The following is a 20,977-nucleotide window of genomic DNA, read 5'->3' as shown; positions in this document are numbered from 1 at the left end:
TGTCCAGAAACAGGGGGGGAAATATTTTGGAATTGCAAAATTTCGTAGGATGGGAGAACACTTCTTGTTAGCTCTAGATAACATTAATCATCTAAGAGCCTTAGACAAGGTTTGCCTTGGAGTTTGCAAAGATTTGGTGGCTTCATGGCTGGGTTTAGGTATCTGGCCCAGCTGCAGGTTTGAGCGGGACGGGAGCTGGTTGTTCTGGTTTCCTGCGGCTTTAGCCTTCGCTGTGTGCCTGGGGCTGGCAGCTGTTTTATGAATGTTATGTGTTAAACAGGTGTTGTGCAGTGCTGAGGTACAGTGTCCAGGGCCTGGAACATGCAGAAACTTTTTCAGTATTTAGTGGTTTGCTCTTGATTCTAATGCTGGGTCTTTATCCCTGGCACAGTTCTTGTTGATTTCAAAAGCGTATGAATTTGGCACTTCATTCACTTTCATTTCCTTATTTTTTCCCTCCTGCTTAAAATAGCTGCAAATCAATATATTGAATTTATGTAGCTTATTTGATCCTAAAAGTCACTGTCTGTTTCTAAGAGGAGTTGTGGGCAACAGAAGCTACAACCAGACCTTTCCTATGAAAGAAAAAGCAGGCAGTCAATTATAGTGTAATTCAAGGATGTCAGAGCTCAACTGTAAATTATGGCTTTTTTGAAAAACACTAATTGCGTATTTATGGAATCAATCCATGTTTCGAAGGCAGAGATTATGTGCCCTGCAGTGCAAAATATCTAAACACGTTCATTACTCTCAACCATGGTGTAGATGCTGCTATCATCTTTCTTCCCGTGTGGCCAGCTCACAGCTCTGCTTTGCAGTAGAGAAAGGAGTGTTGCACCGGGACGCCGATGTAGCTGGATCTGCAAGTTGGAGAAGGGCCATCGCTGATAGAGGAGCCACCACCATCGTTGAGCTGACGATGGTCAGTGCATGGTCCTGGGGTGGCCTGGTCCCAGCCTGCTATCATGCCTGACAGTTTTAACATTCTTAGGTTTGAATAAAAAAAAAACAAGGGGAAATATATGGAGAGATGTATCCTGGCTTAGCTGGATCTGAGAGAAAATACATACTTCTTAACTAACTCAGGTCTTTGCCTCATGCGCTTATCCATAATGTAATGATATGACTCCTAGTTTCTTAAAAAATGTTTTTTCATTCTCAAGCACCCTTTTCACTGATCTATTTAAAAATGCACCTGCCAACCATATGCTTGAAAAAAGGCTCTAGCAACACAGACAGGAAATTCCAAATTCTTGCCAAAAAATTAAATGTTGCCTGATAATTAGCAAGGACTAGCAGATTATGCTTGATGCAGTTATGGGATGATTAGTGAGTCTGGGAATAAAAAGTGTATTCCTGATCTATCTGTTATTCTCTTCCGTTCCCTGCCAAATCGTAATTTGTCTCCCTAAGTTACAGTGCTGGACACAATAGAAAGTCTTAAAGTTTATGGGCAATGGCCCTTCAAGGCAGGTGGCTGAACTCTTGCTCGTTACAAAGGGAAGTGGGACTGCGTGATCCTTTTACTAAGAAGTCCTGTATCTGTATACCACTTGTTATATCTTCCCTCATTTTGAAAATAGGTGAGGCTGCAAAAGCCTTGCAGCCCCGCGGTGGGATTGCAGCCTGCTGGGCAAGCGCTTGGAGCGTGGGACGCCTCCCTGTCCCAGGAAGCATGGAGTCCAACTTAGAGTAGACAAAAGCGAGAAAAAGGCTAGCAGTAAATAGAAGTGGGGAGCAGTCAGGGGCAATCGAGGTAAAAAAAAAACCAACAAAGTTTGATTGTTTTCCCCTCTTTCAAAGGCGTTTGAAAACAGTCGCTTTGACCTGTCAGGTGCCCAGGTTGATTGTCGTCTCTGTTTTCTTGCAGGCCTCTTTCCCAGGGAGCCTGCACTTAGTGATGGTTCTTCGTCCCACGGGGTTTTTCCAGCGCACCTTCACTGACATTGGATTTCGGTTTAGTCAGGAGGATTTTCTACTCAAATTACCGGTATGCGCATCCAGACGCACAGGGACCGGCTGTGCGCCAGGAGCCCGCGGTGCGGCAGTGTCTGCACGCTGCCGGCCGTTACGCCTAGAGTAACTGGAGCGTCTCTTCCCGTAATGCCATGTTTCCACCGAATCTCTCGCAGCGTTTCCAGCTCCCTAGTGCAAAGTTTGCTCCCCGCGGAGCATGTCCGTGATGGTGGGTGGTGGGTTCGTAAGCCTGTCGGCAACCCCGCTATCGGCTGCACGCCTCCGTGGAGGAGAAGGCAGTGCTCAGGAATTAACTTTTGTTTAGTGTGCGGTGACCCCTCCAGTGAAGCCTTTACTATAAATGCCACCCATAATCACCGCTTTCATCTCAGCGTAAACACGTTACCAACATCGCGTTGGTGTTTATTTCTGAAATAGCCACTGGAATGGGTTTGTGTTCTCAAGTGAAAGTTTCAGAAAGCTTCAAAGCCACCTTGATGAGAGGACCTAGCGAGAATAATTAAGAAAAGAGAAATATTCATTCAGAGAATCCAAGGCTGACACAATTATAAAGTCACAAAGCACACTTGTGGTTTTTCTTTAGAAAAGAATGTGGTTTTCACAAACTGTGCATATTTCACTCTAAAATGATCATCACTTGCACAGTTTTGAAAATTCATGATTCATATCACAGGAAAGATGAAGACACGCAAAAATTCATGAATATATATTTATGCAAAATTGGCCACTGCTTTAAGAGGTGTTAAAACATATTTTTCCAGATGACTGGAAAAATCATCTTGTAAAAAACCATGCCTTACCTTTGCTTTCAGCTCTGATCTGCAGTCAGGTACTGCAGTATCTCACTCTGGTTTGCATTTAAGGAAGAAAGCACCTGGGGCATCAGGGTTGACTTAAAAAAGGGTGAAATATATAAAATAAAAGCCATGTTAAGCCATAAGCATAAAAAGAAGGCCCTCTTGTCAAACAACATTTAGAGCAAACCCAATTTTTTCGATACACGAAAGATTTCCAGGCTTGATTCATGTGTTGGATAGAAGCGATGCTTAACCACTTAACAGCGTTCCCTTGTCTGCAGGTTGTTATGCTGAGCTCGGTTAGCGATCTGCTGACGTACATTGATGAAAAGCAGTTAACGCCGGAGTTTGGAGGCACCCTGGAGTACTGCCACAGCGAATGGGTCATCTTCAGAACGGTGCGTGCCCGGGGCGGCGCGGGGCTCGCGGCTGGTCACGGCAGGGCGCGTAGGGCCTGGTCCCCAAAGTGGCGAGGGCGACGGCCCCTCCTACGCGTCTCCTAAGAGGCATCGAGCGTTGGGTGGCTGAAAGTAACCCTTGAAGCAACTACGTTTCTCGGATAAAATTTGCAAAGGAGTCCAGCGGAGTTAAGCACTCAGTGGGTTTATAAGGGAGTTGGATGATTAATTCCCTTAGGCTCCTTTTGAAATCACTCCCGGAAGATCTGTCTTCTTAAATCTTTATTAGAATTCCCATAATGGTAAATACGAAATATATATTTTTTAATAATGGTTGCTTCAGGCGATTAATATCACAAATGTTTCGGGAAACTAAGGCAATAGGGATATTTCTGCACATTGACTGAATTCAGAAACTTTCCTGTTTTTTTTTTTTCTTTGAAAGAATTTTCCTTTAATATTGCCAGGATCTCTGTGGAATCAGGCATTTAATTCCCTGAGCTGTGCCTTGCCATGCATTTCTGTGCTTTCTGTACCCTCATTTCTCTGTTTTCTGTATGCTCTTGGATTTCCCTGGAATCTGCTCTCGGATTAATGAGAGGTTCAGTTCCCAGTTACCTTCCCAGCAAGTCAAAACGCTGGTGAAAACGTACCAGACTGATCCTTGTGCCCCCTGTTCTGCAACATCATCCACACGGGCAGATGTGGAGCTCAGTGTGAAGACAACAGGGCAAGACATTGTTGCTGGAAGGGTTTAAGCTCCTGCTCTGCTGTTTGTGCCCGTTTACACTGGTGTGCTGTCACCTTCATGAATTTTTTAATTTTTCGTTCTTGGTTTTGTTCTTTTGCACAATGTGTTACATCAGCAATGACATAGTTCTCTCACTTTAGCTGTTAGAATGACAAAAACATTAAAAGTTAATCTGAAAATGTTGAGGTTCTAGAACAGAACTGAAAATAGTAGATAAGTGTCCGTTTCACAGAGGGCCCAGGAAAACATGCATGGCCGTCCTGACACCTTGTGCCTGCTGCTAGTCCACCCGTGTGTTAGGCACCGTCTCCTCTCACAGGCAGTGCTCACATCCCGAGCCCATGCATCCCCGTGTGAAGAAGAGCTAGGAATCGCTCCTCTGTGCACTGCTGTCCCGTGTCCTCTTGGTGAAGCTGCAGAGGAGGTAGCCGTGACGCCAGGCTGCTTTGTAACCCCCTCTTTGGGCTTGCAAACCTGGAAACATCTATCACCAAGAAGCCAAATATATCTCCAAAGCCCTATTTTCTGGAAGTGGTTCCCAGTGTGGGCTAACCAGGAGAAGGATGACAGAAGAGGAAGTACAGAAATCTGAGAGTAGGATCCTAAGGTGGATCCTACTATACACCTCCAATATATGTTAGGAAAAATCTCGTGGTGCCTAAGGACAGGCAGCAGAAAACGAAGCATGAGATATCTGCGCCCAATGCTATCCTCATTGAATTCCCTGTTGTGGATTCAGACTGTACTAAAAGCCAGCTGGCCGTGTGCTCCTGCCTACTATCTAACACGCAAAAGCGCACAACAGCTCAGCGTAAAGTGGACCTCCCACCCGCCTCTGTACGAATAAGCTGTTCGGCTTCCTTGCAAATCTCAGCCTCCTCTCTTAATGCATTCTTAACGAGCTTTAGGAATATCCTGAATCCCAAGCTGATTGCACTTGTTGTCTCCCACCAGGCAATAGAGAGTTTTGCACTAACCGTGAAGGAAATTGCCCAGATGTTGCAGTCTTTTGGCACGGAGTTGGCAGAAACCGAGTTACCGGAGGACATGTATTCGATCGAGCACATCCTGGCGCTGCGCACCGAAAAGTACTACCAGCTCAAGGTATGCCTCATCGGAAACTCAGCCGCGTGTTTGCAGCCGGTGTTCACGTGGCAAGGCAGGATCTCTGGGTTTTGACTGCCTGTTTGTTTGATGCTCACTCCTCCTTCCCTCCCAGGCATGTGTACGTGTTGACAGACAAAATAAAACACAGCATGACTAGCTCTGTATGTTACACTTACATTTGCCTTTCATTCAAATAAATTACCCTGCCAACATCCAGCAAACTGTCTCAGCTGCCACCTGCTTACCGGCCAGAGAAGCTGGTATCTGGAGTGCGCTCCATCTCTGCGCTTTGCACTTTTTCCTGGGAACCTGGCTTCCCAGGAGCGCGTGCCGCCAGCACTCGCTGCGTGCGCCTCGCGGGTTGCCCCCGGCCCCCGGGGCTTACCGAAGCTGCCTTGGTTTCAGAGAGCATCCAAGGGGAAGGTTTACTGAGAATGTATGCTATACAGCATGCACAGTATACAGCATTCATGGCATAATCCCTGTCTTAATGTGAGCCTTCGTGTTTCATGTTAAACAGCATTTGTTTCTATAATGTTTTAAGATTTTTTTCAACTATTTGTGATTAAAATTATTATAGGATTTAATGGAAGATTTGGTACAGCCAACTGCTGCTATCAAGCTGTTGCCTTTGCTGCCGCTGTGTATTTCTGTGGACAGCTTCGGCCCCATCGCAAAACCCTCGCTCCCAAAACAGGATTCCCCTGTTAATAGCAGTACTGCAGGGCTGAGGAATGAGGTCCTTTGCTTTGTGACAGGATACGTATCAAAGAAGCCTATCTATTTTCATTTGTAATCATTTGTCATTCATGTGACGGAGATTTCCCAGAAGGCTGACAGTAAGAAATGAGCAGAATGACATCCAACGTGTATTGGGTGTAGGCACATATGTGTGTGTGCATGTGTATGGCAAGTATAATTATAAACACAGCAAATGGGCCGCTATTTCTTCTTTAAAAACAGAGAGAGGTGTAGTAACACAGCAGCTACATGTGCTGCCATATGTTTGATTTAAACTTTATGCTTAAGCCCATATCCAAAGCATAGGGAGCAGATATCAGTTAGATAACTTAATCCTGTATATAAACGGTCCAGTAATATGCACTTTTCTCTGTGGGGAAATGAAAAATGTCATGTGTTTTCATTAGCATATAAAGCACAGCAGTACTCGGTACAAGGCATCTGTTGCTTTTAATATCTTGTCCACTAATTTGAAATATCAAAAACATTCTTTGGCTTTTGACTGAAATGAAGTCCATTGGCTTTTTTTCTGTTTTCCTTCTAAGATCATGAAAGATGAAAGTAGATGAGAAACTGTGCACAGATTGTGATGACAGCAACACATGGGATCCTTGTAGCTCTCATGACAACCAAAAGATTGGTACAGCTGATTCTTGCATGCAAATAATGAGCAGATCAGAACAATTTAGGAAGTTGTGAACAGCTACGTTCAGTTATGTAACTGAACAGAAGCCAGTTGCAAATGCAGTGAAAAAAATGACAGAAATTACTTGTACGGAGTAACTAAGAAATTAATCTCTTTTGATATACTGAATGGGAAAAAATCAAGTTGACACCTGTGTGACGATTGGGCTAGTGTATCTAGCATACAAGAAAAGGCTTTGTATCGCAGGAGAATTGAGGACTCTGGAGATGAGGCGTAACGAGACGAGGCAGCAGCCCAAGCACGTGCCCACGGCGTCGCCTCCTCCGGCCCTGGGGCTGGCCCTGCGCTCGGGGGGCTCGGGCATCCGCCGGGGCCCTCTGGTCTCACACATCGCTGCTGCTGCTGCGTTTTGTAACAGGGAAACTGAGGCAGCGGGAGAAACGTGAGATGGCTTAGCTCACAAAAAGTGGTCTGAATCAGCAATGTGTTGTGTTGTGCAGGAAGATATCACAGCAGTCAAAAAAGAGGGAAACTTGCTTTTAAGTAATTTGGAAGAGCCTGACTCCGGTGAATGTACTGAGGACCAGCACCGCGAGAGACCCGGGGACTGGGAAACTGTGAATCGGTGAGTGCACGGTGTTGCTTATTTGAACGATTTTTGAGGGAAAACGCTCAGGCTGTGTGAGGGTGGGGTGCTGTTTAGGTCAGCTATGGAAAAGGTGCGGACAGAGATAGCACAGTTCTGCTCCAGACCCTTCAAATTGCTGGGCGACTTCTGTCAAGTGACTTTGACCTCCTCTGACTTGTTTGCCCACTTCTGTGATGAAGCTGTGGAGCAGATGCAGTGTTCTCCAGTGCAAGGCTCTCGGGTAGCATTCAGATAAAACGGAGATAATAACAACTGCTTCACATAGATGCTTTCATCTGTAATGATGATTTCATTCAAGTTCTTTCTGAGATCTCCACAAGCCACATATACATGCCTATTGAATTTGAGTGAGGGATAAACTTGGGCCCAGAAGGCCTGAATAGGTGATATCTCTAGGGCTTGTTCCTCTTTGCTCGTCCTCTATTTGCAAATTGTTCGTCCTCTCTTCTTTCCGTACTCAAGGTTACTTGGTCAGCTGCGTGAGATGGAGACTGCTTTTGATGGCTTCTGGGAAAAACACCAGTTAAAAATGGAACAATATTTACAACTGTGGAAGTTTGAGCAAAGTTTTCAAGAGGTATGATCAGATGTGCTACTTCTGTTGGCAGAAAGAAGAGTCAGGGGAGGGAAAAAGGAGGGGAGAGGAGAGTTTTTATGCTTTTTAATTAGAGTCCTTTCCAGCACATGGTGATGAGGTAACTAGATGAACTAGATCTAACTCTGAACCGGTTAAATCAAGTCTGCAATTACTGGAGGATGTTCAGTTTATGCTGCTTTTCCGTGACTCTGACTGGCAGGGTTGCTACATTGGGAAGACCGCTGTGCTTCCTCATTCAGAGCTAATTTAGATATCACTGCCCTGCAGCCACATAGATTTCACAGATAGGAGCATCTTTGAAATTAGAAATTAGGTCTTGGACTCTAGTTTATTATTGCATTTAACAGTCTTAGCTATAATGTGATTAACTTTTGGTCTAAGAATGATTTTATGCCTGTGCTTTGTATCATTTTGCAGCAATATCTTCTTTTCTGTGTCTAGGTCAAGAACGCCATTGAATTTTTAATGGGTCAGCAAGCGGAAGTGCCTGACACTGGAGATAGTGTCTCCCAAGTCAAACAGAGGCTCAAGGACTTGGGTCATTTAGATGGTATGGCTCAGGTGAGATAATCTTTCATAGGAAAGGTGCACTAATGAAACGGAAGAGGCACATTCTGTATTTGTGGTAGGAGATGTTTTCTGAAATGGCCTGATTCTGGTGTCATTCAGTGGCAAGTGGCTGCACTAAAGTGTTGATTTCACGTCTTTCTGCTCTGTGCAGCAAAACTGTGATCACACTGCAAACCAGGAACAGGGTATTTAATTATCATAGCTAAAATAAATTGCTGAGCCACCATGAAAATCCAGATCAGATAAATGTCTGAACATAGGGCAGACGTGGGAGTTAATGAGCTGGAAAAAGAATTATTTATATGTTAAGTGCTTTAGCTATGCTAATAGTCAGAGACTTGTTAACAGGCACATGGAGAGGCAAAAAAGTTGCTATCCTGAAGTGTCTGTGATTTGAACATAACATATGGATGAAGGCTAAGAGATGTAGCTGAAAGAAGAGTGAAGAGAGATGATTCACACGAGCCTGGCTGAGACTGTGACTACTGTAAAGGGATGTGCTCATCATGGGGGAGAAATCCTGAGGGATTTGGACACAGCCCCCGGAGACTCCCTTGGAAATAAGAGCCACGGGGGAAAGGTCTAAGGCTTCTTGGCCATTTGGAGGAAATTTTTCTCAAGAGTGGGAGGAGGAAGAAAAAGCATGGCAGAGCAGGTGCAACAGGGAAGCGGTCCAACAGAAAGCCAGCACTGGAGAAGATACTATAATAACCATTACGCTGACCAAGACGTGCGTGTAAGATAGCATGGTCTTTGCAGCAAGCTTTGTTACAAACAGCCGGGTTTGTTTTCACTATAAACCTTAACTGCTCAATTCCCTTTCATGCTCATGAGCATGGCATGCCTAAACTGGACATTAGATATGTTTTTTAGAGTGCCGTTCCTGGAAATGGCAGCAATGCCTAGCCAGCAACCATTCACGGCATAACTAGTTAGGTGAAATATTGTTTTCTTCTTCCTGCTCCTTTTGGACGGTGAAAGCTTTTTTCCCAGACAACGGATGCCATCGTGTCCTGCATAAGCCACCCACTCTGGCCACTCCTAATGGCAGTCATTTCCATATGTACCTGAAATCAGGTAAAATGAGAAAGCGCATGTAGTTATTTGTAGACATTTTGTCATTATTTCACTAAACATGCGATCCTTTCTCTTCCTGTTACTGAAGGACCTGATAGGGAAGGCTCAGGTGGTGATACTGCATGGACACCAGCTAGCAGCAAATCATCACTACGCGCTCAACTTGATCTGCCAGCAGTGCAACGAGCTGCGGCACCATTCTGACGTCTTGTCGGATGAGATCAAAAGGAAGCACATGCGACTGCAGAAGACCTTGGATCTTCATACCCGCCTTCAGCAGGTAGAGTGCAGAGATACGGCACCCTGAGAAGTAGTTAGCCTCTCCATGTGGTTAGCATCTCCACTTTTTAGCTAGAAGCATCTCGTTTAAATTTACAACTTTGCTTCAGCAATTCATATCAAGAAAGCATTCCCCAGGGGGAGGGAGACTGCTTTGCCCCTCACTTAGCTGGCTCAGTTGGCAAACAGGTATCCGTTGGTACTGAAAATAGTCAATAGAAAGAGGTAGGTGTCTCCAGAGGGCAATTCAGAATTTCTAAGCTCAGTGCAATAGAGGTAACACTTTCAGATAAGCTCCAGGCCTTTTCTGTTAGGGATTTATTAAGAAACAACTTGGATGACTGTATAATAAGTTGACAGATTAGTAGGTATGTCCAGCTGCTGTGTGCTGACATGGAAGTGGAGTCGTGCGGCTCCACTGCTCTTTGATATCTTAATCAGCATTGAAAATTAATTTAGGAAAATACATGCTAATTCAGCTGGAAGGCACAGGTCTGTAGTATGCTTGAAGCAACTGAGAGAAGCAGCAAAGTTAGGACCGTGTGTGTGCTACAGTTTGAGAGTGTTAACTGAACCCTGAGCTTGGCATTCAGCTCTTACTTATATATATTAAATGCAGAACTTTAAACTGCAATTTAAATTGTTTATTTTATTAAAAATATGAATGCAATTATTTTGATTATTCCTCACAACTCAGATTTGCACTGAGCCAGGCATTTATCTCAAGAAACCCACCCATCACATTGTAAGATCTGGTTTTCCCCTTCAGCTTTCTAAATTGGATAAAATAACGGACTGTTTATCATATGGTTCAGCTATGCACCAAACTCTGCTTTTTTGCCAGTTATATTACTGATTTTCTCCAGCTAGAAGCAAGAGCAGAACTTGGCTGGGTATGTTGAGGAATGTAGTCACCCTCCAGAAAAATGCGGCCTTTCTTCTTATTATCAAAACGCAATAGCTGCTTAGATCTTTAGCGACACTAGAATTCGAAATACAGATCCGGTAAATGCGAACTGAAGGTGTGACAGATATTTGTCGTGGGTACTCGGGTTTAGCAGGGCGCCGCTCACTGTCTCCGCTCCCTGTACTTGCCCTGTGCTGTTATCAGGCCCTGCAGTGCTGTGACGAAGGTGCCTACCTGCTCGCTAACCAGCAGATGGATAAATGCCAGTCCAAAGAAGGTGCTCAGAAAGCTCTCCAGGACATAGAAAGATTTCTCGAAAGCTCCTCGCCCTACTTAAACTATGATTCCCAAGCCCTGCATTATGATTTTGAGTCAGTCTTAACGGCTGAATTAAAGGTAAGCAACCCCTCAAATCCTCATCACGTAAGTAAAAAGTAAGATCAGACAGTGTTGCAGTGTTGTCAGCTTTTCACTTCTCTGCTTTGGCTCCAAGTGCAAAATAATGGTAGTTATTTGATCACAGGAATCTTTTTCGCTCTCCGCAGTGCCAGATACAGTCAGTGCAGGTCAAGCTTGAAAATGTCCGAAGCATGTTTGAGAATCGCCAGTCTTGCTTCAAGAAGCTGTTGGATAAACATGTGCGGCCTGTCCAATTAGTAGCCCCTCGGCCAGAAAATCCACCAAGATCAAAATCACCGTTATTCTCTCCCAAACATGGTAAAATATTTTAAACTTATGGTATCTTCAGATGTTAATTTTGCTCTGAGCCAGGAAGAGTAAGGCTAAGGCCAGTTTTGAGGAACCAGGTAGACCTTGTTGGCTGATGCAGAGTTGCTGTACAATATTAAATGTATATGAGCTAATTTATTATCCTTTCAATTTCTGTACCTAGCTTCCCATTTCTGTGTGAGGAAGGTGGTGTGGAAGTCTCATGCAGAGTGCATGGACTGGCTGCTTGTATATAGGTCTGTGCCGTTGTGTTGGCTCCATAGGCAGGGCTCCCGAAGTTTCTCGGTGGTGCTGCACGTTTTTCCAAACTCCAAAATAATGGCTCTTCCAAATTTCATAATATATTTTCTTGTTTTTATAAGGCAACCACATAGAATGGGCAAAGATGACCAAATAAAATGAATGCAATATTTTTTCCACTCCCTCTGTAGAAATGCATTGCAAAACACCTTCTGCAGCTCAGGCTGGCTTGGCTGGCACTGGTTGTGTGATACGTATTCACACTTTTTGCTCAGTGAAAAAGAGAGCCATAAACAGTGCATACTTCCAGTTCTGCTTCACTAGCATCCTTCTGGGCTGAACTGGTGAATCAATACTACAGGCAAAAGGGCAAGATTTATGAATTTATTAGCATACTTATTCTCTAAATCAAAAAGCTCCCATTAGCAATCTCTTTAATTGTCTCAAACTGGAACTGACGTAAAATTAGACTGGCATTTGCAAAGGACCCTAGAGAAATGGAGGACTCCAATCTCATGAACATAAGCAAGAAGTTGGTTGCTTAACTCCCTTTGAGTATTTGAAAATGTCTCCCATAAATCCGAACTGTGGAATAATTAATGTTCATAAAGGTACAAATTCTGTTTGAGTCAAGGTTGTTGAATGTTCTGCCTAGATTCCGGTGATGGGATTTGGCACCATGTTAGCTTTGAATTATAAAATTAAAGCTTGTATCCTTAGCAGCCCTGTATATATCAGAATTTAAAAGTGTTTCAAAGTAACATTCATATTTTTTAAAGCAGGAATGTGCTAAGTTATGTGGCAATATTAAATTCAGTGATCTGATTGCATAAAGCAGTTAAACAGTTTTGATGTGCTTTAATACAAAAATGTTTATGATGAATTGGTGAATATTGGTTATGGTGAATAGTAGTAGGTGACAAATAGTTTTAAAAAGTGGCTCCAATTCAGGGAGTTATGAATGTGAATAATCAAGCCAGTGAAGGGAGGTGAATGCACCGAGATGCAGAGAGGGGAATTAAGCTGCTCCAGATGCAGGCCAGTGCTGCAAATAAATTCCAAATTTCCTTCTGAATGTGGCCAGCGCCACGTTCACGAGACCACACTGCCCTCTGAACCCATCCTCAAACCAGGAGGGAAGCTCTGAGTCTCAAAAATTAAAATATAGCCCATTTTTCCTATTGCAAGTTTTTTATCTTTCCAGTAACAGGAAACTCTGAAGAAGGAATCACTGACTTAAAGAACAGGGATAAATGGATGGTTTTTGTGAGAGCATCATCAATGGGCTGGACCTACTTGATGCACCTGCTTTAAGGGTTGCATGTTTTTCTAGGAAAGACTCTCACTCACTGATAACGCGCAGGCATCCTCCGTTAATCACATTCCTGAAAGACATGATCAAGCATCTTGAAAGGAGCATAGCCAGCCAGAGGTGAAAGACAAAAGGCTCTTCCTTGGATGCAACACGCCCAGAGATCTTTTTAATAAGGCCTCTGCTTGACAGAAAACATCAAACTGCTGTAGGCCTGCTGGTGGGATGTACAGTGTCGAAGGCGCGTGCTGGGCTCTGCTGAGAGCACTTTGAGATGTATGGGTTTTATGGCATGGGCTGAAACCGCGCCACCTCTGGGCACATTACTTTCGTCCTCTTTTCTTTCTTTTTTTCCTCTCTTTTTTTTCCCCTTGTTTTTCTGCCTAAGGAGAGGCACTTCTTCTTTCATGTTTGCTCTGGATTTGAAGCCAGTCTGATAAGCGTTGTTCTGATTTTGAAACCACTTTTGGGAAATAAAGAATAAAACCGCCCCGTCCTGAACCATAAAACTTAGCGAGATATGTGGCGGTGGTACAAGAGGCCGCGGTGGAGTCCGAGTGCTGTAGTCAAGTAACTCCATGGTCACGGGGGGAGCTTTTCTCCTCCCCAGGGGCTTGCAACAAAACGCTGAGCTACGTCTGATGACTGTCTCTCGTCTGAGTTACTATCCGTGCTCCCTCTCCCCGCAGTGGGAGCCTCCCAGTAGGACCACTGCTAAATCCTAATTTCCTTTGGATCTTCTCACCTTGTGCCGTGGTGGGGCACACGCCACGCGTGGCTCCAGTCCGCTCCCTGGTGCTCCCCACTCCTTCTCCATTCGGCATGTTCACAAGTGGAGGTTTAAAGCCTCTTTGGTGTAATAACCTGTAATCATTTTATCTTGTAGCAGCCCATGCTGAAGATGGGGCACCTGCTCTCCATGCTGCTTTCCATTCCTCTGCATCAGTTTCTCTCCCTACATCTTTTGCTCATTGCTTCACAAAAGGTGGTTCTTCTGCATCAGTACTATTCACAACTTTGTCTAACCTAGACACAGCTGCCGTTAGATTAATGTGCTGCTTTTGTATTCTTATGTGCTGCAGTCCTTTTTTTTCATCCTAATGGAAAGATACTTGATTCATCTGCTTGATTTTTTTTTCTTTGCTGGCTCATTTTTTAATTTATAAATAAGGTGAATATTGCACATCAGAACTTATTTATTTTTGGTCTATCTGAGAATTTCATGTAGTCACTTCTAATATTTCAGGCCATTCTAGTATCTGAAAATAAATGCTTTGATGCCCATGACACAAAAGCCCACAATTTTAGGTTGACTTTAGCAGAAGGAGGGGGATGCGAGGAAGCCGCCTGGAGGTGCTAGTCCCCATGTCCACGTGGCAGCGCCACATCCCGGCTGTGCTGGGAGAAACAGTTTATGTTACCAGCTGAGCATCTGACCTACACTCATAAAAGGACTTTAAACCAGTATCCCAGTAGGTGATGTTCCTTATGGTAGTTTATTTTGTTTTACTACTCTACCATTTGCAGAGGCTTTACAGACTTTGCTAGGTTTTGATTACAGTATTCCCTTAATGGATGTTTTATTCTTCCCAATTAGTTTTTACTTTATGGCCTTTATGCCCTTTCATGTGACTATGGCATTCAGTATTGTTATTTGAGATACCTTTTATTTTGTTATTTTGCTTCTAGTATTAGCTAACTAATTATTCACTCCTAAAATCTATCCCACTTTTGTTGGTGACCTCGTAGTTTCTCTCTGAACTGTCTCTTTCACTATAGCTATAAATTATGTAATTATCTATTTTTCTACCCAAGGTGTGGATTTTAATTCCAGTTTGAAATTTTCATTTGATCTCTCTCTCCCTGGGAAGAAAACATCAAGAAAAACTCAAAATTCTCGCAAGGTAAAAATTATTAGTGAAATTTGAATGACATTTATATACTAAGATCCCAAATCAGACCCTTCTAAAAATTGATTGAACATAGCTTTTGGATTTGAAGGTGCTTTTTTTTAATATATATAATATTTGCCCTTTCATATCCCTATGATTTGTTTGGATTTGTCCAGTATCTGAGATCTATTTTGGATTGTTTGTCCAAATCACAGGTATTGGTTTCCTATGTGTTAGTCCCTGAATTTGTTCTTTGCAAAGCAGTGATGCCTATTAAGGGAACTCCATATCTGCAGTTATTTCCCTTTGGAAGCTGTTCTCTGGTGTCTGTGCTAATAAGTTATGTTATCAGTATTTTCAGATTTTAATGTAGCAGAGTAATTGATGGGAGTATTTGGCTACATTACATGCTATGACCTCTTAAAGTTTTCTGTCACGTAGGATTTCTTAAAAGGCAGCCTATTTCATCCTTCCCCAAAGAGCTGCTGTGTTTGCTTGGGCTGGACTGATCCGGCCTCGGTGATGAGCTCTCTGCGGCTCTTTCTAACACCTCCCCTTCCTCTTCCAGATCGAAGTAATGCACGACTATCAAGAAAAACGGAATTCCTTGCAGTCTTTTATTTCAGACAGTGACGACAACTTAGATATACTAAAAGGGTAAGCTTTCACCCTGTTTAAATCAGAGGTACTCAAAGAAACGCTTATTTTTGGTCAGTCCTTGCACCGTCCGTGTATTCCTCCAGCTGGAGCTAGGTGTCATCTGTTGTGCTTTTACTTATTCTTTCATCTCTATGATGGTTGTTAATTAGATCACATGTAAGATCATCATATGTTTTGGGCTTCTTTACCCTCACTGATTTCCTGTGGTTTCTTTTGAGACATACAAAAATTACGTACTTCTCTTTTTTCTTTATTTCAGCCATGTCATAAATGAGCTTATAGAAACGGAGAGAGTGTACGTAGAGGAGCTGTTCACTGTTTTGACGGTGGGTGATGTCGGATCCTTCGCTGCTGTTCCCCAGTGACTTGTACAAAAGGGCACCTGCCACTCTGTCAGACTAAGCAAAAAAGTGATGGGGTTGAGTTCTACCCAACTGTCAGATCCCTAGATAGACAGGAATTTTCAGATTTTCTCCCTATCATTTTTGACTCGGAGGCATCTGCAGGAACAGTTGGTGTTGGGATGAGTTTTTTTGTCTCGAATGAGGGCGAAGCCTCCTGTTTGCACACAAATGAACTAATAATTGGTTTTATCAGTGAAAAATGTACAAAAAAGCTGGTATTTTTAAATGTTCCCTGGTTTCTTTTACCTTTCCAAGACAACAGAAAGCAGCTTGTATTTTATCTTTGGAAGGATTCTGCCTTAGTACTGTGAGGTTCGTGAACACATAAAGCACGTTTCTTAGTTTAGAAACCAGATTATAAATTCACATACTACCGTTTTACATACCCATACTTTATTTACTTTATTTAACCACTGTGGGCAGTGGTTAAATATAGATGATTACCTTTCCAACTCATGTTAAAGGGCCTCAGTTTTGTGCAATGTTTGATGACTATCGTGGGTTGCATGAGCTGTTGTCAATGGTCTTTTTAGCATCTTCTTCACAGAGATGGTCCTGAGCTCTGGCGCTTTCCTATCTTACAGTTAGGTCTTTTGTACTCCTTTGAACTTACTGTATCTTTCCTAGGGTTTACCCCAGCAGGTAAATATTTTTGCATTGGTGTAGGAAGGTGATTTTAATGCAGGGAGCTTTGCATTATTTCCTAATTCCACCTGACAATTTGTAGTGCAGCAGGGTTTCTTATAGCTCTTCCCTGTTACTTAGCAAAGTCCCCCGTTTTGAAAAGGCTGTGATTTCAGGAGGCAGATACAGCGACAGAGGGCAGAAAACCTTAGACAGCAGGAATCAAGGAGAGAGGGCTCCTGGTGTTCAGAAAGTGTCTTGTGTAAGACAAAAAGCTCATTGATTTTGGTATTTGATCTCAAGCCCTCTCTGGTTGTAACAAATTATCTTGTAGGCCAGTTCTTGCGAGATTGTCTGTAACTGCATTTCCCTTGCAAACAAGTAGTCACTCATGTGTCCCACAGTCATAACAGCAGATATGTTTAACCTGGACAAGTATTCCTCCGGGACCGCTCCCGCAACGAGCCTGTAGCGAGGAGTAAGTGGCTGCAATTTGCCTACGTGGATGGAGAGCAGCTCTGCAGGGGATGGTGCCTCTCTGTGCGACTGTGTGTGTGCAGCTGTGCTCGTCCTAGTGCATGCGTGCTTCTTAGCGGTAACCGTTTAAGGTATAAACACAGCAAGAAGCCATGCATGTGTGCTTCTCGTTAAAAGGAGGAAAGTTTTTCTTTTTTTTTCTTTTTTTTCCCCCATGGACCAGAGCTGCATTCAGGTCCCTTCTGTCTGTCCTTTTGCCTTATCATGTATATGAGAGGGCTCTTGCAGTCCTAACTGCCAGGGCATGGGAGTGTGGCTGCCCCTTTCCCCACCACGTTGCTCTGGAGCGACAACTGCAAGAAGGGAGTTTAAGGACCAAAAAAAAAAAAAGAAAGAAAGAAAAGGGATGTTGCACTTCAAAACAAAATAGATTGTACCGAAAGTCTGTTCACATCCCTTTTCATCTGCCTGCAAGGAAACGCCAACCCAAGGCCTAAAAATGGAGTGATGAACCCCTCTTGCATCCTGCAGGGCTACAGAGCTGAAATGGATAACCCGGCCATGGTCCTCCTCATGCCTCCCGTGCTGAGGAACAGGAAGGACATCCTCTTCGGAAACATGCCAGAGATATACGACTTCCACAACAAGTACGATGCCCCCTCGTATCGCACTGATTTTGTGCGATGATGAAATGCCCGAGTAGTACCTTGCTCACAGCTGCCTTTCGTCTCTCCCCCGTCTCTTACAGAATTTTCCTGCACAGTTTGGAAGGCTGCCTGGGAGCGCCCGAGCGAGTGGGATTTTGTTTCCTGGACAGGGTTGGTGAATTCGTTTTCACATACAAAGCAGACTTTAGGCCAGTGTTTCTCCCGATTCTTTGCACGCTGCAAGATCTCAGTTATGTCAGTTGAATAAGATGCTTCTGAAACAAAACGCCAACAGCCAGGCAGGCATTGCCATTGCCTGGAGAGCAGCCGGTGGGGGAACGCAGTAGTCGCAGCTGCACCACAGTCTGCTGCGAGCAGCCCTCTCATTGTCAGCAGCGGCTTTTTTATCCAAGCTTGCTGACTTTTAGATATTACAGTCCTTTGGTTGGCAGCAGAGATAAAACCAGATTTGCAGTTTTGTTGTTTGCCTTATCTAGCTGCCCAGCAGGTTGGCATGCACGTGTGTTTAAGACTTGCCTTTCTGCCATTCCTTGCAGCGAGAGGATTTCCAGATGTATGAGAAATACTGTCAGAATAAGCCCCGGTCGGAGTCTCTGTGGCGGCAGTGTTCGGAAAGCACCTTCTTCCAGGTGAGCCGCGTATTTCTAGCAAGGCAGGCGTCATCCTGGGACACTCACTTGCCCTAAACACAGTCATCAGCGCTCCCATGTTTTCACATTGTATTTTGTTCACTGTTGCATGGATAACTCACATAGCAGCTGGAGTCTCTTGCACACAAGGAGTTTAAAGCAGAGCCTTCCATTATGTTATTTTACATGGTTTTATAAAACTTTTTAAGTTGCTATGGCACCATAGGGCATTTTTACATGAAATCTTTGAAGTTTTCAAACCATGTTAATCATACTGTTGGAATAACTGTTTATAGTAAATGCAGAACTTACCTAATGTGAATTCTTTGTTCCAGGAATGCCAAAGAAAATTAGAACACAAACTTGGCCTGGATTCCTATTTGCTCAAACCAGTTCAGCGCCTGACAAAATACCAGTTACTTTTGAAGGTATGTCATATGCTACTTTGAAAGGACATTCGGACGTGGGATTGTTGTTTTGTTTTGTTTTATTTTGCAGTTAAAGGTTACCTGTAAACCAAGCACTAGAGTACGTATTGCTTATTTTGACCCTCCCTGCAGTGACATTCAGAGAGGATGAAAATTCACATACCTGCAAAAGGAGAAGGGGCTTTTAGCAAGCTATTTTTATGGAGAAAAAGACAGTACAAATTTGTTCACAGATGCAGAGTGACAGAAACGCTTCTAAGAAAAATGAATCAGAGATGATCATAAGAGCATGATGAATGAAATATGCTGTACTGATGCATCTCTTCTTCTCCTTAGGTTGTTATAGTGTCTGTAATCTTTAACACATGCATCCTTGTGTCACCCTTCTGAGGCAGGGCAATGCTGTTATTTCCACTTTACAGAGAGCTGGGGTGGTGACTTCAGAAGGTTATTGAACTCCTGTTTCCAGCTTCTGGAACAAGGGATGAGTAGCCATGAAGTTGTAAGTGGGGAGAGGAGACCTGAAATGAAAGTTATTTTATATGAATGGTATAGTTCCCAACAGCGCCTTCCGTTTACTGACTTGAAGGCACTCTGGATTTTATAAAATCCCTTCCTTGTGTCTGCCAGTCTGAAGATAATCATCTGCTGAAACCCTGTTCAAAGGCATACATGACATAACAGTGTCTAATGGAAAACCTGAGCCTTACTTGCCATTTCTTACAAAGGAGAAAAACAGCACAGTGCAAAGAGCTCAGATGAGCATGATGCCCCTCTCGAGCCCAACAGTGTCTTTAAGGAAGCTCAGAAAAAATGGGACCTGCTTTTGTGATATGTTCCACACCAAATACTGACTGTGTTTTAGAATATGTCTTTTTTCCAATGACATAAGAAAAAAGAAATTCACACAGTGTAGGCACTGGAAACTTTGGGCGAGATGGAAAAGTCTGCTTTGTTCAACTGCAAACACATGCTCTTCCATTTCTATTTTCAGGAGCTGCTAAAGTACAGCACAAGCTGCGATGGAGTTCAGGAACTTCAAGAAGCTCTTGTTGCAATGTTGGATTTGCTAAAGTCAGTCAATGACTCTATGCATCAGATTTCAATAACAGGATATGATGTGAGTAAATTTGGGTAATCAGAGACCTTGTACAAGGGCGGATGAAGTTGGGGGAATGGACAGAGTCCCAGAATGTATGAGCTAAAAACTATACCGGAACAGAGAGTTACAAAGTGAATGGGATCAAGAAGCTCTTACGGGAACCAGTCTTCTATCTGATTTGGGGGGTTTGGAAATGATTTGTGTCCAAAGGACATGCAGAATTGCATGGTACCAAAAGTTGCCAAAAGTTGTGATTCTAGACAGCGTTCTTCCATCATCCACCTTAATTTTCTCATGGCTCACCTTATAATTCAGCCTGGGGTGTCTTCATAGCATTTCTTGTTAATTTAAATACTCTCTCTGAGGCTGATTTCCATCTGTGCATGTTGAAGTAGTTGTCTTTCCTAGGGCTTCGGGGAAGTTGGGGGGGGGGGGGTTGGCTTTCTAAGCTGTTTGTCCCAGTCCTGGCCTCCTTGAAGTGTCCTTTGCTTCCCATCCTCATAGACCTCACTTCAGGTCAAATCTCATCTGCCCTCTCCCACTGAAATACATTATCTGGTGCCCTTAGACTTGGACTTCCCATAGGTACCAGGCAAGTTCTAGCTTTTTCTAGTTTTTCTCTAGCTTCCTAGTCCTTCCAATTTCTGACTTGTACCCCTTCACATAGAGAAGCTGTAGCCCTGCATCCTAGATCTCTGCTTCCCTCCTGGCTTCATGCCATCACTCCCAAAAAGATCATCTGATCCTCCCAGGAAGACCTATTCTTAGAGAGACGTGCCTTGGAACAGGGTCGGCCCCATTGCCCTTTATTGTTTGGACAGTGCTGTCACATTTTAATTGACAACTTTTTTTTTTCTTATTTCTCATCTTCTCACCAGGGGGACTTGAGTGAACTAGGAAAAGTACTGATGCAAGGATCTTTCAGTGTTTGGACAGGACACCGAAAGGGTCCAACAAAAATGAAGGATCTTGCCAGGTTCAAGCCAATGCAGAGGCATCTGTTCCTGTACGAGAAAGCCTTAGTGTTCTGCAAGAAGCGAGAGGATCATGGAGACGGATATGATAAAACCTCATCTTACAGTTTTAAGCACTTTTTGAAAGTAAGAACTTCTCAGTTGGAGCCATTGCCATGTACATACCGTAAATCCATAACTTTCAGAACCCAGAGGTTACAGTAGCAGACACAGTGACTCGTTCTCTGCTATTAAGAGCTGTAATGTCCCCAAAGGAAGTGCCATCTCCATGAAGGAGCAGCTGCTCATTTTAATGAGCTGTGAGGGCTCCCATGACTGAAGCCCACCTGGGGGAGCGCAGC

General features: G+C 43.6%; 1 protein-coding gene across 1 annotated transcript in view; it reads left to right on the top strand.

The window, feature by feature from the left end:
• Nucleotides 1–20,977, top strand: part of MCF2 (MCF.2 cell line derived transforming sequence) — a 61,596-nt gene that overhangs the window by 25,610 nt on the left and 15,009 nt on the right. Inside the window, exons 5-22 of the mRNA XM_067303885.1 lie at nt 1,871–1,990; nt 3,056–3,172; nt 4,878–5,027; nt 6,918–7,042; nt 7,529–7,643; nt 8,106–8,225; nt 9,400–9,591; nt 10,702–10,893; nt 11,043–11,214; nt 14,594–14,682; nt 15,239–15,327; nt 15,590–15,656; nt 17,367–17,482; nt 17,584–17,653; nt 18,040–18,132; nt 18,468–18,560; nt 19,555–19,680; nt 20,541–20,762. Coding sequence (XP_067159986.1) covers nt 1,871–1,990; nt 3,056–3,172; nt 4,878–5,027; nt 6,918–7,042; nt 7,529–7,643; nt 8,106–8,225; nt 9,400–9,591; nt 10,702–10,893; nt 11,043–11,214; nt 14,594–14,682; nt 15,239–15,327; nt 15,590–15,656; nt 17,367–17,482; nt 17,584–17,653; nt 18,040–18,132; nt 18,468–18,560; nt 19,555–19,680; nt 20,541–20,762 — 2,268 coding nt within the window. The remainder of the gene's footprint in view (nt 1–1,870; nt 1,991–3,055; nt 3,173–4,877; nt 5,028–6,917; nt 7,043–7,528; nt 7,644–8,105; nt 8,226–9,399; nt 9,592–10,701; nt 10,894–11,042; nt 11,215–14,593; nt 14,683–15,238; nt 15,328–15,589; nt 15,657–17,366; nt 17,483–17,583; nt 17,654–18,039; nt 18,133–18,467; nt 18,561–19,554; nt 19,681–20,540; nt 20,763–20,977) is intronic.

This window comes from Apteryx mantelli, chromosome 13 (assembly GCF_036417845.1).
Source record: "Apteryx mantelli isolate bAptMan1 chromosome 13, bAptMan1.hap1, whole genome shotgun sequence".
Lineage (NCBI taxonomy): Eukaryota > Metazoa > Chordata > Aves > Apterygiformes > Apterygidae > Apteryx > Apteryx mantelli.
Note: the sequence above shows the minus strand (reverse complement) of the source record. Positions and strands in the feature narration are given on the sequence as shown.